The sequence below is a fragment of the Octopus sinensis genome, linkage group LG2 (assembly GCF_006345805.1).
Source record: "Octopus sinensis linkage group LG2, ASM634580v1, whole genome shotgun sequence".
Lineage (NCBI taxonomy): Eukaryota > Metazoa > Mollusca > Cephalopoda > Octopoda > Octopodidae > Octopus > Octopus sinensis.
In genome coordinates, this window is record NC_042998.1 from 52,743,572 (window position 1) to 52,762,682 (window position 19,111).

Consider the following 19,111-nt stretch of genomic DNA (forward strand, 5'->3'; position numbering starts at 1 on the left):
GTTGCTGGTATAGCTTTAATTAAGCAGTATTCAAAAAACTCAACGGAGAACCAGAGTGTGTTGGTGAAAGATTTATTTAGCTGCATTACATTTTGTTAAACACATGAGAGCGAGAGCTGTCGGTCAACTTGGTCAACTTGTGCTTCATAGAAGTTCACTCCATTGCAGACCAGCTCCCTAGCTAACCTGCAGTGAAATTCCTGTCTACAGTTTGTTCAACATAAATCATTGGGCAGTGCCCTACATATAGCTCCCCACCAGAACTGTTGACTGTCATTGGAACTGGGAAATTGATTTCTGTGACACCAAAAACACACTTAGTAAGGTTGATTACTAGACTGAACTGTTCCAATCTATCACAAAGGGTCACTAAGTGCTTCTTGTGTAGCTCTGCCCAAAACATATGAGGACTAGAGCCATCAGTCAACTCAGGCTTTGTAGAAGTCCTGCCTAGTTGGAAGTCCACCTCACTGCAGACCAGCAACCCAACTAGCCCAAAGTGAAGTTCCTGTCAACAGTTTGTCCATCAAAAATCCTTGGGTAGTACCCTACACTAATGAATTTTTTTTTAAATATAAAAACTAACACAGAAATATGCATGTATGTATGTATGCATGCATGCATGTATGTAGGTATGCATACATGCATACTTTGGGTGTAGTCCTATTGTGCAGCATGCTGCACAAGTATCTCCTGCAGTAGTCTGAAGCTAACCAATGTCCTGTCTATATACATGCAATTGCTTTATGGTATAACATATTACACTATCGTCCTTGTGGTAAGTCAAATTTAAAACCCCTAAATCTTTCTGTGTCAATAGCTGTTTAGATCCCAAATGGGGGACATGCTACAAGTTACCGGTTTTGACTAGATTCATAAAATGTCTTTATCAGAATCAATACTGAGATAAGCCAGTGAAAGTACAGCTATGTTAGAAACAACAGCTGAATCTCCCTCAGAACATAGATACAATAGACAATGTTGTTTCTGATATACAAAATATATAGTATTCTTTTACTTGTTTCAGTCAGTTGGCTGTGGCCATGCTGGAACACTAATTTCTAGTTTTTTTTAGTCGGACAAGTTGATCTCAGAACTTTTTTTTTTAAGCTTAGTACTTATTTTATCGGTTTCTTTTGTTGAACTGCTAAGTTTAGGGGACTTAAATACACCAACACCAGATGTCAAGTGGTGATAGTGGGACAAACACACATAGATATATACACACATATATATCATGTGACCGACCAGACCATCAGATTTTGCTACACATCGCTGGTCACAATGCGTTCGCATTGTTTTAGCCTTCGAATGACACTACCCCACTGGCTAAGCGAGCAGGCCAACAAAAGAAAGAGTGAGAGAAAGAGTGGTGAAAGAGCACTGCAGGGATCACCACCCCCTGCCAGAATATATATATATATATATATATATATATATATATATATATGATGAGCTTTCAGTTTCTGTCTACCAAATCCACCCACAAGTATTTGGTTGGACTGAGACTATAGTAGAAAATATTTGCCCGATATGCCATGCAGTGGGACTGAACCTGGAACCATGTGGTTGCGAAGCAGGCTTCTTACCACACAGACATACCTGCAGATATGAATATGACTGGAATACTTTTGATCAAAGACCTACTCAATGAAGGCTGACCTTCATTGAGTGTTAAACAATAACAGCATTTTGATCAGTCATCTGTTAATCACACTCTTTCACTGTATTTATGTTTGAAGTTGATATTTCAATTCATCAAGTCTTATATAATATTAATGTATAAATGTTTACATATATGTATTTTATATATATAATATATATATATATATATATATATATATATATATATATTATATTATATTTTATTTTATATATATATATATATATATATATATATGTATATTATATACACACACACACATATATGTATGAGGTATCATTACACTTCATGCTTGTATACACTCAGAGAGAAGTATAAAAATATAAAAGAATATTTGAGTAGTTGTGTATTGTATGTTTCGATGTTTTCTGTTTTGAAAGGCATGTGTGGTGTGGTGTGGTGTGGTGTGTATATTTGCTCTTGGTTTTGTGTGTATATGTGTGTGTGTGTGTATTGTCCAATAAGTTATAATATACGTGTAGGTGTGTATGCATGTGTGTGTGCGCATGTGTTTGTACAAGTAAACCTCCACACACACACATGCACACAATATATACATGGCGTACTGTTTGTTACATATGGCATATCCCAGAGACGTTTAAATCTAGTAGAGTCCATCCCTCTGTGCATTTGATCACAGCTGATTTCAGATGGAAAGAAAGATTGAGATAAAGTATGGAGCCAAGAATCAATCTGGTATTTTATTTACTGAGCTTGAAAGGACAAAATACAAATTGATCTTGGTAGGATTTGAACTCAGAGCACAGAGTGTTAGAATAATTACCACAATCTATCTGGCATTAACGACTCTACCAATTGTACACCTTGAAATATAAAAGTTAATTTTTATAGCATTTGAATGCAGAACATAAAATGTCAGAATAAATACCACAAGGTATTTTGTCAACACTTAGAATTCTGCCAAATCAACCACTCACACACACACACACACACATGCACACACACATACTCACAGATTTACACATAGACACTCACACACATAGACACAGACACTCACATGCACACACACACACACCTCACACACATATACATGTACACATACCCATCAACATATATTGACACACAAGCATACATTATACATACATAAAATCATACATACATATATATATATATATATATATATATATACATAGATACCCACACACATACATACATAGAGCCATATATATACATGTTTACATGCATAAGTATGAGTGTACTGTATCTGTTTATACCTCCAATTATCAGTGTATCAACCTGCATAGTCTTCAAATGCATGCATATATGAGCAAGTTCAATGTTAACAGTGTGTAAAAACCATAAAACCATATACATACAAAGCTATGTTTTAGACCTAATAATAGTTTATTTTCAGCTTTTTTCCAAGAAATGATGAGCAAGTGTAATATAACATAAGAATAAATATAAGTATCAAATTGCTTCAACGAGGCCTGCTGCTGCCAATCTAAGCTTGCTGCAGCAGTGAAAGGAACATAAAGAGACATGTCTTACCATTCCACGTTCATCCATATCAGCCAACATAACTATCACTCTTGCTTGTTGTTCCCATACCATTCTCCAAAAATCTGCAACTGTACATTCCAAAGGGGCTTGAGTTGCGATGTAAGCTCTTCTTTCCTCATTTGGACCCTGTAGAAATAATAGTTAACATGATACATTGAAATTACAGATAAATTATGTAGGTTAATGTAAATGAGAAAACATTGACATGATTAAGTGCATAGATAAAGCTTTTTCTCTTTTGTTGTGGATGGAAGTTGTGGAAGAGGGAGGCCCAGAAAGATTTAGGACGAAGTACTGAAAGCCAATCTCAAAATGCTGAACCTTACAAACGAGATAACAAAGTACCGAGATATGTGGCGCATTGAGATCCTAAAACCAAGGTGTCACATAAAAAACATTGGTGTGGGTGCTGGTGCCATGTAAAAAGTACTGGTGCCACATAAAAAGCACCTAGTACTCTCTGTAAAGTGGTTGGTGTCAAGAAGGCATCCAACCATAGAAACCAAGTGAAGACAGACTATGGAACCTGGTGTGACCCCCAGCCATGCCATATCCTGCCAAGCCCTCCAACCCATGCCAGCATGGAAAAAAGATGTTAAATGTTGTTGATGAATATGATAATTATGAGGTGTTAACAGTTTATGAGTTTTAGAGAAGATGAGAATGTTAACATGTACGTTCTTTATCAGTAACATTAACAAGCTATGAGAAATTAATAAGTGTCTGTTGGGAATTAACGCTACAAGTTGGATATATTGCATTCATTAAATTTCTGAAATGAGAAATTATTGTTATTATGTACCGATATATCTGGTTGCTATAGTCACAGTACAAAAGGTCTTATTCTTGCAAGTCAGGATTGGGTCTAATTCAAAGAATTATAATACACTAGACTGCTATCCAGGCAATATAGTCTGTACATCAGAATGTACATAACACATCAAGAGTCTGGAACTACCATGGGGAACATCATGGTAAGAAAACTCCTCACTTCACATTCCAGGAGACCACTATTTATAAGCAGAGCCAGGTTCTGTTATGCACAGTTAACAGTCTTAAAAGGGAGATAACACTCTACCTATGAAGAATAACAGAACATGCTAGAATATCACATAGCAGTTTGGCTGTTGTATCCTCTGGCCTTCTTCAGTTCTGTTGGTTGTATTTAGCAATGTTCTCAGAATATGGAAGAAAACCCTCTATTTAATTCAATAGAGTAGATTTTTCTCAATCCAAATTCTATGCCAGGGATGTTCTTGCATAAGACAACGAGGCAGAGAATATAAGCATTGATTAAGTACTAAATGAGGTAGTGGACAAGAGTGCAATCTCTCGGTTAGTCAAGCTATGTATATACTGAAGCATAACAATGTAATGACATCACAACTAGGAGGATAACCAATAAAGAGAATATCACTGGTATAGACAATGGAATAAGATCAACCCAACCCCTCAAAATTAATACAGGGTTCTATTCCAAATTCTGAGAACATTACCAAATAGTAACAGCCCAAATGTTGCTACTATAACAACCATGATACCAACATCAGAACATTAGTCTGAATATATTGGTATATGAAGGCGGCGAGCTGGTAGAATCGTTAGCACACCGGGCGAAATGCATAGCCGTATTTCGTCTGCCGTTACGTTCTGGGTTCAAATTCCGCCGAGGTCGACTTTGCCTTTCATCCTTTCGGGGTCGATAAATTAAGTACCAGTTATGCACTGGGGTCGATGTAATCGACTTAATCCCTTTGTCTGTCCTTGTTTGTCCCCTCTATGTTTTGCCCCTTGTGGGTAATAAAGAAATATATATTGGTATATGAAGGGGTGCTGAAAAGTTCCTGGCTTTAAGGGTATTGCAGAAGGCCTGGTTGGAGGCCCTACCTTCTGAGTTCTTTTACAGGGCCTAGAAAAACTGAAGAACTCCAACAAAAAGTGTGTGAGTTTGAGAGAGGAATATGTTGAATAAAGTCATAATTTACTAATCCTCCTGTATTTTCTCTTACCCAAAGCCAGGAACTCTTCAGTACCTTCTCGTATAATAATCGTATTATCTTACCCATTACATGATTATTCTCACCTGGATGTCATAAAATATATTTCTAACATCAGAAAACTAGGGTCACAAATCTTAAAGGAAAGGGTACAGTTCAGAGGACTGACACACTCAATACTGAATAAATGTATTGACATGAGAAAGACAAATGGAAAAGTAGGCCTTGATGGAATTAATTCAACTCAGAAGATTTTTTAAAAAGCCCACAACTGAATGCTGAAAGTTAATTTACTCTGATATTCTGTTTATTCTGACAATCCATTACCCTTACCAGGAAAGCTTTATTGTTGTGGTCCTCTGTTAGTTTTCACTTTCAATATAAAACACTATTTTACTCTACCTCTAGGTAGGCTTATGAATGGCTGTGTGGCAAGTAGCTTGCTTACGAACCCCATGGTTCCGGGTTCAGTCTCACTGCGTGGCACCTTGGACAAGTGTCTTCTACTATAGCCTCAGGCCGACCAAAGCCTTGTGAGTGGATTTGGTAGACGGAAACTGAAAGAAGCCCGTCATATATATATATATATGTATGCATGTGTATATGTTTGTGTGTCTGTGTTTGTCCCTCCAACATCGCTTGACAACCAATGTTGGTGTGTTTACGCCCCCCCCCCCCGCAACTTAGCGGTTCGGCAAAAGAGACCGATAGAATAAGTACTAGGCTTCCAAATAATAAGTCCTGGGGTCGATTTGCTTGACTAAATGTGGTACTCCAGCATGGCCACACTCACATAACTGAAACAAGTAAAAGAGTAAAAGAGTGCCTTTGATATTTGTCCATCTTGCTTTATACCTATGCTTTCATATGAGAGAAAGAGAGATAGATAGATAGTTTATCAGATTTGTTCTATGTACTCATACTCAGTGGTTATCAAAGTTTTTAACCACATTGCATTTGTATTTTTTGGATACCCAGATGATGGAAAACGTTCTGTTAAATGGAACCCTAAAAAATGGCTACTCTTCAAGAAAAGACACAATGTGTTTTGTAGTTTATTGAAACACACTCAGACGTGCAGTTCCAGTGAAACTACAAGATTAAGTATGGAAGACATCCACCATCATGACCATCAATTTGTGCAAGGCACAAAAAAGTTATGGAAACAGGAACAGTGTCAGATAAAGGGAGGAGTAGACAACCAAAATTATCTGAGGAAAACATCAATCGTGTAAGACAAGCATCTGCTAGTTCTCCTACAAAGTCCATACATATGGCTGCCAGACAGTTACGGCTACCATGCTCAACAGTGCACAAATTCCTACACCAGAACTTGTGATTGCACACTTACAATGTGCAACTCTTACAGACACTCGAACCAAATGATAAACCAAGATGAAATGAGTTTGCAGTTAACATGCTGAAATGAATTTCATCAAGAATTATATAAAAAATAGTTAAAATATTTTGTGTATTGTAGAAGTATAACCAATTTATTGCACATAAAGTTTTAGCAACAAAATCTCAGGTGGGCCTTGATTGAGAACCACTGGTGTAGCCAGTAGTACATGTTAAAGATTTTCTGATGCTCCTGGATGGCAGAGAGGTAACAAAGTGAGATGCTATAAAACATGTCAGGATTTTAGTGTGGATTATTTGTCCCATTTTATTTTTTTTAAGTATTATCCATGTACAATCTTTACAATGAACTTGGTTAATTTTTTGGATTTTGTAGTAGAGTCAAGAAGGATTATTAATGTTCTTAAAGAGAGATGTGTCAGCTTTTATTTCGTTTCACTCCTCAAGTTCATTAGCTATCTTAATTGTGGGCATGTGTGTATGCATGCAAGGCTGTACATGTCTGTCTATCTATGGGCATATATGCATTTATCTTGCAAACTAGCTATTAATAAGAGTATCAATGTATCTACCTACAATATCAATCTATCTATATAGTGTGTGGTTGCCCGTGTACTTTCTATAATGTATGTGTTCTGTGTGCATGTGTGTGTATGTATTCACACGAACGTATGCATGTGTATATATATATATATATATATATATGGATAACTAGATTGATTGATTGTGTATCAAAGATAGAGAAGATTATTATCAATTTTACTGTTGAATCTTTTAATTGCCTTTACACATCAACTTATCCTTCAAGACAATTTCTTTCTCTTTCTATTAAAATCACCATTTCTCTCAACAACATCTTTACCTGAAGTACACCTTTTCACACATCAGTAAATCTTTTTTTCTCCTTCCTTTTTATACACCAACCTAATTTATTTTTGAAATCCACATTTTGCAGTTTTATTCTATTTTATAAAAATTTAAAATTAATTTCTATTTACCAATACTTATTTATTTCTCTCTCTCTCTCTCTCTCTCAAGAACAGTTTTCTTTGTTTTTCTTTTTTTATTGTTAATGGGTTTGAAATTACCTTGTGCACAATCTCTCCAGTTTTAACAAGCTTATCTAAATTTTTATCCATTTTATTTTTGTCAACACTATTTATTAATAAACTTTATTGTTTTTATTATTGCTGCAGTTGTTGTTGTTGTTGTTTTATATCTTTCCAATTGTCAATGAAAAAAGATATGCTAACCTAATTATTGTCTGCTGATTTTATCATAATTCATAAGTTAGTTACATCACATTCAGTTCTGCTTAATGGACATTTTTTGAATAAGTATTCTCTGTGATAAATAAATCTATCTTCAGGCATTATGCTAACAGAAAATACCATGACATTCCAATGTATTAAAATAAACAGATCTATATTTGTGAAGTCACATGGCCTAGTGGTTAGGGTGTTGCAATCATGATTTTGTGGTCATGATTTCAATTCTCATACTAGTAGTGCATTGTATTCTTGAGTGAAACAGTTCTTTTCACATTGCTCCAATCCACTAAGCTGTAAATAGGTAACCCTGTAAAGGACTGGCATTCTGTTCAGAAGGAATGTCCACCTGCTTGCCTAGCCAGTGGGATGGCATTATTTGAAAGCTACAAAAATGTGAGGAAGTGCATTGTGACCAGCAGTGTATAACAACTGCCCATAGTCTGGTTGATACAATGATATCATGATATTTGATATCTTCTACGCATTCCATTTCCATTAGGTAAGCAAAATATATGTGAAGGTGTGTGACTTATTGGTCAGGGTATTTGGCTCACAATCGTTTGGTTGTGAATTTGATTCCCAGCAATACATTGTGTCCTTGAACAAGACACTTTATTTCACATTGCTCTAGTTCACTCACCTGACAAAAATGAGTTGTGCATGTATTTCAAAGAGCCCACCTTGTCACATTCTGCGTCACGCTGAAACACACATACATATGACGGGCTTCTTTCAGGTTCTGTCTATCAAATCCACTTACAAGGCTATAGTAGAAGTCTTACCCAAGGTGCCACACAAAGGGACTGAACCTGGAACCATGTGGCTGGTAATCAAACTTCTTGCCACACAGCCATGCCTGCACCTCAACAAAAAGTAGTTTCAAGCGCGACATTCCTCAACAGAAGATAAATTGATACATAAAACTACTTTCTGCAGTTAAGAGTAATAAAATTTTGAGTTAATATATCTGATTTCTGCAGTAAAAGGATTAAAGCCCATTGATCATGGAATTTTCTGTTTGGATTATAATTTCTCCTTTTAACCTAACCAAAATTCTGTTCTGATGGCCTGCAAATTTATTGTTCAAATGTTTTTTTTTTTCTCAGCTGTTGACTTTCAGGTCAATGATGAAGTTGTTGATAACATAGGTTTAGTTGGTTGCTATAACACCAACTATTCTACATCAATGCCCTCAACTGCAGCAGCAGCACTAATGCCGCCACCACTGCCACTACCACCACCACCACCACCACAACCACCATTTATCAGGCTGCAGCTATGCTGGAGCACCACCTTCAGGAACTTTTAGTCAGATTATTTGAATCCAAGACTTATTTTTTAAAGCCTGGTATTTATCCTTCTGCTGATGGGGAAATAAACAAACCAACACCGGTTGTCAAGTGGTGGTGGTTGTGGTGGGAGACAAACACAGACACAAAGACGCATATGCACACACACACACACACACACACACACACACACACACACACATCTTTCAATTTCTTTCTACCAAATCCACTCACAAGGCTTTGGTCAACTTTTGATAGTTTGATAGTTTAGTCAACGTTTGATAGTTTCAGGCAAATTTCTACTGCATCACCTGTTACACCTCCATGTTGCTGGGGTGTGTGCAGTATTGTGTGTTCTTTTCTGTTGGTGGGAGTGTGCAAACTTTCTGGTATTGTATTGCATCAGTTTTTTTCTCTTGAGGTGTGGTGCAGTCTTTTGTTGTATTACTGCTTGTATTGTATGTTGAGTGTATAATGTGTTGGTTATCTGGCTTGCTGGTGCCAATGTTGTTATTATTACTAATATTATTATAATCTATCTATTTATTTAATTTTTAATTATGAATTGAATCAAAATCTTTCAGTTACTCTTTTACTCTTTTACTTGTTTCAGTCATTTGACTGTGGCCATGCTGGGGTACCGCCTTTAGTCGAGCAAATCGACACCAGGACTTATTCTTTGTAAGCCTAGTACTTATTCTGTCAGTCTCTTTGGCCGAACTGCTAAGTTACGGGGACATAAACACACCAACATTGGTTGTCAAGCGATGATGCGGGGGGAGGGAGAGCCAAACACAGACACACAAACACATGCAATACTTCAGAAGGTGCAATATCATACATAATCCAGGGTTATAATCTACAATAAGTCTAATTCTTTTTTACATTCTCCTGCTTGCTTACTTGTCAAGGAGTTATTTTGCTTGGTTGACAAAAGTAGTCACAAGAAAACCAGTGAAAATAGCTTCTGTGTAGCTTGATGTGGAGGAATGCAGGTTGACCTTAAGCTATTTGCAAATTTAGTGTCATTATTTTATTTATGCAAATACATGAATGTGCATGCGTGTGTGCATTTGCAAGTATAAGCAAGTGTACGTGTACTTATGTGTATGTGTGTATTTGCATGTATATTCATGAGTTCATATGTGTGTGTGCGTGTGCATGCATGTGTGTCTGTGTGTGCATGTGTGACATGACATACAAAGGACGTTAAACAAAGCTGTTGACCTATAGTTGTTTGCCACCATAATCACCTCCTTGTATTCATGTGTACATGCTTGTGTGTGTGCATTTGTGTGTTTGTGAATGTGTTTTGGCACTCTTAATCTGTTATATGTAAATATAAATGAATGCATTTATGTACACAGCCATAAATATAACAATAGATTAGATGAGAAAAGTGTTTATCAGTAGTTTATGAAAGTGTGATGCGAAAAGGAGAAGAAATCTGAGATTTCAGCCATGAGGGTAATCCAGATGATATATAAGATAACAAGAAGTATGTTGTAGGTGTTTTGAGGAGATGACGTGACATATTATAACAGTATTTCCAGAAGAATGCCTGTCATTGAATAAAAAAATTATTTTGAATATTTGCCACTTGCTAGCTAAACCCACTACCCCACTTATCATCACATATTTATCCCACCATCATAGCATTCTGTGACAAGTAAATATAACTGATCAGCTGATTATAGTTTTGCCACTTACAACATATCTCTCATTCACTAAAGACAATCGCACACATACACACACACACACACATACATATACATATGCATGCCTAAATGCTTAGCCATCACTTGCAAGTGAGTATGATATAGTAGCTTAATATACCATGGTCTTGCTAGTTATTTTGGGTGCCTATGTAGCCATGAGCCAAGTATACATAGACATGTAATCTCAGCAATCCCACACTTAATCCAGGTGAACATTGAGGATGTGATAGCTAGAGGGAGCCAGAAAGACCAGCATCATCATCGTCATCATCATCATCAGTTAACATCCATTGTTGAATCTGGCATGGGTTGGATGGTGTGACCAGAGCTGGCATTCTGAAGGGTTGCACCAGACTCCAGTCAGATTTGGCATGGTTTCTACAGCTGGATGCCCTTCCTAACACCAACCACTTTACAGAGTATGCTAGATGCTTTTATGTGGCACCACATGGGTGTTTTTACATGTCACTGCATAGATGCTTTTACATGTTTCTGCACATAAACAGCTACTATTGATGTTTCGCCACATCCAAACATCTACCATTGACAAGGCCAGGCAAGGATGAAATGAAGTGAACTGGCAGTCTTAGCAGTGGTGGTGGTGGGGGGGGGTGATTTATCTCTCTGCTAAAAGAGTGCTTATATGCACCAAAAGCTAATATCAAATGTTTTTGCATGGTGACTTTCACAGTACTCTGTGTTTTAACAAAACTTCCACTTTTAAGTGGGGATAAATATTACATTATATTATGTTTTGAGTCTGTTGGTTTGTAGTAGCTGTCAGTTGCAATTTCGTTGTTGGATTATTTTATAATCAAAATGTCCAGAAATGGGAGTTGTTCCTTGCTATATTCCATTGTAAATTGAATATTGGAGTTTATATTGTTCAGTGTGGATTTGAAATCCAGAAGTTTATCATAGGTTTCATTCCAGATGATCAAAACAGTATCTCCCTTTCAGTTCATGCCATCCTAAACACACCAGAATGAATATCCCATTCAATCTAGTAAAAAGGATCTGTACAATTGTATCTGACACAACCACTCAGGAACATCGCCTACAAGACCTCAAAATAACACTCATTGAAAGTCAATACCCACCTGCACTTATAAGCCATGGAATTAAATGTGCCAAGAAATTTGACACAAATGCACTAAGGACAACAAAACAAAACACCAAACCTCACTTTAAATCACTCCCATACATATCAACCTACAACCCCAGAAACAATGAAGCATGCAACACAATTATACAAAATCTCCCACCTCTCACTCAAGATCTGAAAATGAACAAAGTCCTAAATACATATAAACTCCTCAAATGCAAATGACAACACAAATCACTTAAGAGACTCCTAACAAATGCAAAACTATATTCAATACATATGATACCAACAGTTAAAAAATGCAGACGACCTAATTGTGGTACATGCCCATACCTAACTGAAGGCTCGGAATTCACATTACAGCAAGGAGAAAAATTCTCAATTAAGACCAACTTCACATGTGCTTCTCAGAACCTTATCTATGTCCTAGCCGGCTCAGGTTGTGTCCTAGCCGGCACAATTATGTGGGCCAAATGAGCCTTACTTTGAGATGCAGAGTCATGTTGCATAAAGAACAGATTTTTTCTTTCAATACAGGCAGATAGCCCTGAGTGAACATATCAACAGATGCGTAAGAAATAAAATGCCAAATTTCCATATCTTTCCATATCTTTCCATTATACCAATGCAAAAATTCAATCTCCTTACAAGAATGCCTAAACAAGGAAAACCTATTCATACAAAAGTACAGACCACACCTTAATATACAAACTTGACTACCTGATCCTTACACATTCCTCTTTCAACAATTATACGGAGGAGTTAGTTGTCTCACTTGCTACCTGATGCCTCCCTTTGTCCACTCTCTAGACTAATTCTTACTTTTCAAGCATCCAAAGTGGTGAGACCTCTTTGTCACAAGAATTGATTACTTCACAATGTCACTTGGAAAGCTAATTTAAATTGCAAAAGCTGGTTGGATATCATGACATCCATAATATATATATATATATATATATATATAAATTTCTTTATAAAAAGATATTAAATTATGTAAAACAAAGGCATTTCTCTTCCACTTTTTATATATGTTTTCCACATATTTTTTACCTACCTACCTATATATATATATATATATATATATATATATATATGATGGGCTTCTTTCAGCTTCTGTCTCCCAAATCTCCTCACAAGGCTTTGGTCAGCCTGAGGCTATAGAAGATGACACTTGCCCAAGGTGCTACACAGTGGGACTGAACTCAGAGCCATGTGGTTATGAAGCAAGTTTCTTACCACACATTCACACCTGCACTCACACATACAGATAGATAGATATGTGTCTGTGTGTGCATGTATACACACATATATATATGTGTGTGTGTGTCTGTGTGTCTGTGTATGTACATATATGTATGTAATCATATTTATATATGTATGCATATGTATACCTATACTAATGATTTGTATTTTGAATACATTTAATGATATGTACGTCTTCAAGTGGTTATATATAGAGTGGATATCTCCATAACCACTTGTTACATAACTACTTGAAACGTGTATCATTAAATGTATTCGAAATAAAAATAACTGGCTTCTATCATAGTTCAAATAGTATGGGAATCATATTTCTGACAACCTAGCCTACCTTCGCTTGGGTAATATGACTATGGTGTAATACAGATGTAGGAGTGGAATGCTGAACTAAGCATTGAGGCAATGATGTATTGCATTAACATGAAATACTAAATATATATTAGGGTTTTTAGTCGAAGAAATCGACCTCAGGAATTATTCTTTGTAAGCCTGGTGCTTATTCTATCAGTTTTTTTTGCCGAACCACTAAGTTACAGGGATGTAACACACCAACATTGGTTGTCAAGCAATGGTGGGGAGACAAACACAAAAACACACACACACATACACAAACACACACAGACACACACACACAGGGTGTCCCAGAAGTCACACACCATTCTAGTTTTCATTTTAAATAATTAAAGCATTTTATTTTATTATATTTGTTTTGGCATGTTTTACTGTAGAGGGTGCTCAATTTGAGCATTTGCTACGATTAATTTCAATAAAGTATTTTTGAAATCAGTAAGAATGTATTCTTTTAAAAAACCACAGTGGTGCGCAACTTCTGGGATAACCCTGTATATATATGATGGTCTTCTTTCAGTTTCCATCTACCAAATAAACTCACAAGGTTTTGGTCAGTCCAAATTGAAGACACTTGCCAAAAGTACTACACAGTGGGACTGAACCCAGGACCATGTGATTTGGAAGCAAGCTTCCTGCCACACAGCCACACCTGCACCTATATATCTTTTATCTTCTACTTGTTTCAGTCATTGGACTGCAGCCATGCTGGGGCATTGCCTTGAATGGTTCAATCAAACAAATCAAACCCCCCAGTACTTATTTTCTTTTAAGCTTGGTACTCATTTTGTTGGTCTCTTCTGCTAAACTGCCAAGTTATGAGCATGTAAATAAATCGACACCAGTTATCAAGCAGTGGTGGTGGGACAAACACAAAGACACACACACACACACACACACACACACAAGTTGTCCAAGCTAAATTCAATAGATTTATTTTTATGTCTCCTTTAATCAAGAAGAACTAGATTTATTGGTTAACAGTCAATGGCATTGGAGAGCATACAGATTAAAGTTGTAGTTGAGAAAAAGCTAGCTGACATACTTCAGTAGAATTTTATTTAACGTAGTCATAAAACATTGCATCATGACATACAGTCCACCATCTTCAGATAAAGTTAGTTAAGGAAGCTTTTGAACAGTTGGACATGCAGGTGCAGATGCACACACACGTGAGTGCATTTGTGCATGTGTACATCATATGCAAAAGGTATATATATATATATATATATATATATATATATATATTATGATATATAATGAAACTGATTTACCTTGGATATATGAATACTAGGAACATAATGGGAATAATGTAATTTTTAGCTCTTTATAAATGGGTGAACAGACTTTAGAAGTGGTTTTATCTCTTATTTAATTTATATATATATATAATATATATATATATATATATATAATATATATATATATATATATATACATACACACATACATATAAACACACACACACACTTAAAATACAAAACTTTTCTCCCAAAAGGTGTGACATTCTCCCATTCCAATAAAAAATTTAAATATAAATAACTTTTAAAATAACCTTTTTTTTATATATATTGTGATTACATCAACTACTTTTTGCAAAAACTTTTAAATTTAGATATTTATTCAGATGTGGCTGTGCAGTGAGGAGTTAGCTTTCCAACCACATGGTCCCAGGTTCACTCCCATTGTGTGACACCTTGGGTAAGTATTTTCTGCTACAGCCTTGGGCCCACCAAATCCTTGTGAGTGGAATTGGTAGACAGAAACTGAAAGAACCTCTTAGTATATACATATGTGTGTGTGTGTGTGTTTGTGTGTGTGTGTTTGTCACCGACCACTACTTGATAACTGTTACTGCCATGTTTTACTCTATGTAACCTAGTGGGTCAGCAAAATGTACATATAGTTGTATACAGTTACAGAAATACTAATGTATAAAGTGCAACAATTACATTGCTTTATAGAATATGCAAATAAGTAGTCACTTGACTCAAGTGGTCAATACTGAGAAAAGCCAAGCCATATTGCTGCTCTAGTTATTAATGTGCAGCTGTCAATCTTATACCATTATGCAGATAAGTTTATCGTAAACAATCATGTTTACATTTTTGATAAATAATCCTACAGAAAAATCTGTCAGTTTGGAGAGCAGAAGTAAACAATCCCTGATGAGTCTTAAGAAATACAAAACTAGACTAATTGGTTCAATTTCCACTCCAAGCTGCTGATTGATCTGTCATTTAACCACAGGGCCTAATTTCACAGCAATTTTAAATAAATGTACATTAAACTGATGGATCAATATCAAGTGGATGATGACTACAGCAAATCTTAACACCTAAGCCAGCAAATGAAGAGGACTATTCATGATGGACATGCAAGAGAAGGTGCCACTCAAAACCATTACCAGATCAGTGGCAGTCTTTTACAGTTTCATAACTGGATCCCACATGTCTCATTCTATATGCACTGCAGAGGAAGGCCATGAAACTAAGTGTGTGGGTTACTTCCTGGCAAGTCGAGGTCCACCTTAAACAAATCCACACCATTGGCACTTTCATCTACTCTGATTGTCTTTTACTTTCAACCATTTAGGTACGAGATATTTTCAGGTAATTAAGAGGTGTAATTTTCTGAACTCCTGAAGCTAATTAAAGAAACATTTACAACAGGTAATATGCCAGCTTTAATACCTCATATATATTAACTATATTTATTTACGATATTTCACAACTCAGAGTTTGAAATAAAATAAGATTTTTTTCTGTCAAGTTTTTAAACCCCCAAATTCTTGTAACTAAAACAATATTTCATTTCATCAGTTTCATATAATACTGTATTTGCTTTTTTGTAGTGCATATTCAGCTAAATATTTGCCCTGTAAAAAGTATATTTGTGTTTAGGTTTCACTTGTACATGGCTACAAGATGTATATATATATATTCACATATATAGGCACAGGCATCGCTGTGTGGTAAGAAGTTTGCTTCTTAACCACAAGGTTTTGGGTTCAGTCCCACTGCATGAAACCTTGAGTAAGTGTCTTCTACTATAGCCTTGGGCTGACCAAATCCTTGTGAATGGATTTATTGGACGGAAACTGAAAGAAGCCTGTCTTATACATGTGTGTGTATCTCTGTGTCTGTGTTTGTCCCCACTACCAGCTGACAACCAGTGTTGGTATGTTTACGTACCTATAACTTAGTGGTAACAAAAATAACAAGTCCTAGAGTCGATTTGTTCAACTAAAAAGACCTTCAAGGCAGTGCCCCTGCATGGCTACAGTCAAATGAATGAAACAAGTAAAAGATAAAAAAAAAGATGTATATATATATAGATAGGCGTAGGAGTGGCTGTGTGGTAAGTAGCTTGCTTACCAGCCACATGGTTCCAGGTTCAGTCCCACTGCATGGCTCCTTGGGCAAGTGTCTTCTAATAGAGCCTCAGGCCAACCAAGGCCTTGTGAGTGGATTTGGTAGACGGAAACTGAAAGAAGCTCATCGTATATATGTGTATGTATATATATATATATATATATATATATATATATATATATATATATATTATATATATATATACGTATGTATGTGTATGTTTGTGTGTCTGCATTTGTCCCTTCCAACATCGCTTGTCAACCGATGTTGGTGTGTCTACATCCCGTAGCCTAGCGGTTCAGCAAAAGAGACCGATAGAATAAGTACTAGGCTTACAAAGAATAAGTCCTGGGGTCGATTTGCTTGACTAAAGGTGGTGCTCCAGCATGGCCACAGTCAAATGACTGAAACAAGTAAAAGAGTATATACAAACACACACAAAACAATACAAAACAAAAAAAATGGTTTTTGGCATCATTGAATGGGGACTGAACTGATTTGTTATATGTTTATTAAGGGTTCCAGACTGCTGAGAGATTTTTGTAATAGACTACTTATAAAAAAAAAATGTAAATATTATTTCTGATAAGACTCATTTACATAATGAAACAAGTCTGACAGCTGGACATTAATAACAAGAGCATCAATACAATCTGACTTATGAATAAGTGTATGTCTGTGATACATGTGTGTGTATGTATATGTGTGTGTGTATATATATATATATATATATATATATATATATATATACATATATATATACATATATATATACATATATATATACCTGTATCTCTTATTATAAAAGGCAGATTTTATCTGCCTCCCTTTGGGAGTTATACAAATCTACAATATAGGATTTCTTCAATTACAATTTACCTAGCATTTTTAAGAGTACAATGTATCGCGTCATGCCAAGTCCAGTTTTTAAAATTTAAACTCCAATTAAGCAAAATTTACAGAAAACTCACATTCTGGTGTGTGTGTCAAATGCTTTTCTTAGTCTGGTTTACACCACACGCAAACGCACACACACACACAAAGGGAGCGAATTGTTTCACTGACGCTATCACCCTTCTCCTCCTTTGTCTTTGCAAGTTTGCAGCTATTAAAGTGAAAACAGTGAATCCGACAGCGATAAAGAAAACGAATTGGTACCTGAATGGAGTGAAAATTTAAAAACTGTTTCTTTCGGTGAGTTTTCTGAAGAAACTGGACCAAGCCACAGACTTTCCCAAAAGAGTAAAGCCTTAGACTATTTCTATTTACTTTTTCGAATGAGCCTATTTGAAATCATTACGCTAAACGTAAACAAACCGAAAGAAAGGATAGTTTGTTATTTCCCACAACCTTCAATGAAATTAAGGCCTATTTTGCCATAAATATTATTATGGGTATCAGAAAGTTACCCAGAATAACAAATTCTATTGTAAAATTTTGTTGTATACCCAATTGAATATTAGCTAATAACCCATTTTCTATAGCGATGTTTGAACAAAATTTTAATAATTTTACAGAAAGTTACCCAGAATAACAAATTCTATCATAAAATTTTGTTGTATACCCAATTGAATATTAGCTAATAACCCATTTTCTATAGCGATGTTTGAACAAAATTTTAATAATTTTACAGAAAGTTACCCAGAATAACAAATTCTATCGTAAAATTTTGTTGTATACCCAATTGAATATTAGCTAATAACCCATTTTCTATAGCGATGTTTGAACAAAATTTTAATAATTTTACAGAAAGTTACCCAGAATAACAAACGAGCCCTTCTGGGTATTAGCGCGCGTCTACGATGAGTCTACGATTTAAAAAAAAATTACCATCATATTTTTCCATTTTAATGCATTTTTTCGCTTTTATATAAGGGAAGTAACTCTCTAAAAATATCTACGATGTGTCAACGATTTAAAGAAAAATTTACCTTAATTTTTTTTCAATTTTTAATGCATTTTTTTGCTACTTTTTGGCTATAACTCTCTAAAAATGCTTATATAGTTATTTCCCTTACAACCCGAGCAACGCCGGGCGATACTGCTAGTATATATATATATATATATATACACACACATACACATACATATGTATATATATATATCCATATATATATATATATATATATATATATTTGTGTATATACACACATGCAAGTGTGCATGCACACACACACGTACACACTCGCACACACACACACAC

The 19,111-nt window shown here is 35.6% G+C and overlaps 1 protein-coding gene across 2 annotated transcripts in view; it reads right to left on the minus strand.

The window, feature by feature from the left end:
* LOC115222291 (signaling mucin MSB2) overlaps positions 1–19,111 on the minus strand; it is a 311,767-nt gene that overhangs the window by 130,932 nt on the left and 161,724 nt on the right. For both annotated transcript variants that reach the window (XM_036513302.1, XM_029792468.2), the window contains one exon: positions 3,176–3,313. In XM_036513302.1, coding sequence (XP_036369195.1) covers positions 3,176–3,313 — 138 coding nt within the window. The remainder of the gene's footprint in view (positions 1–3,175; positions 3,314–19,111) is intronic.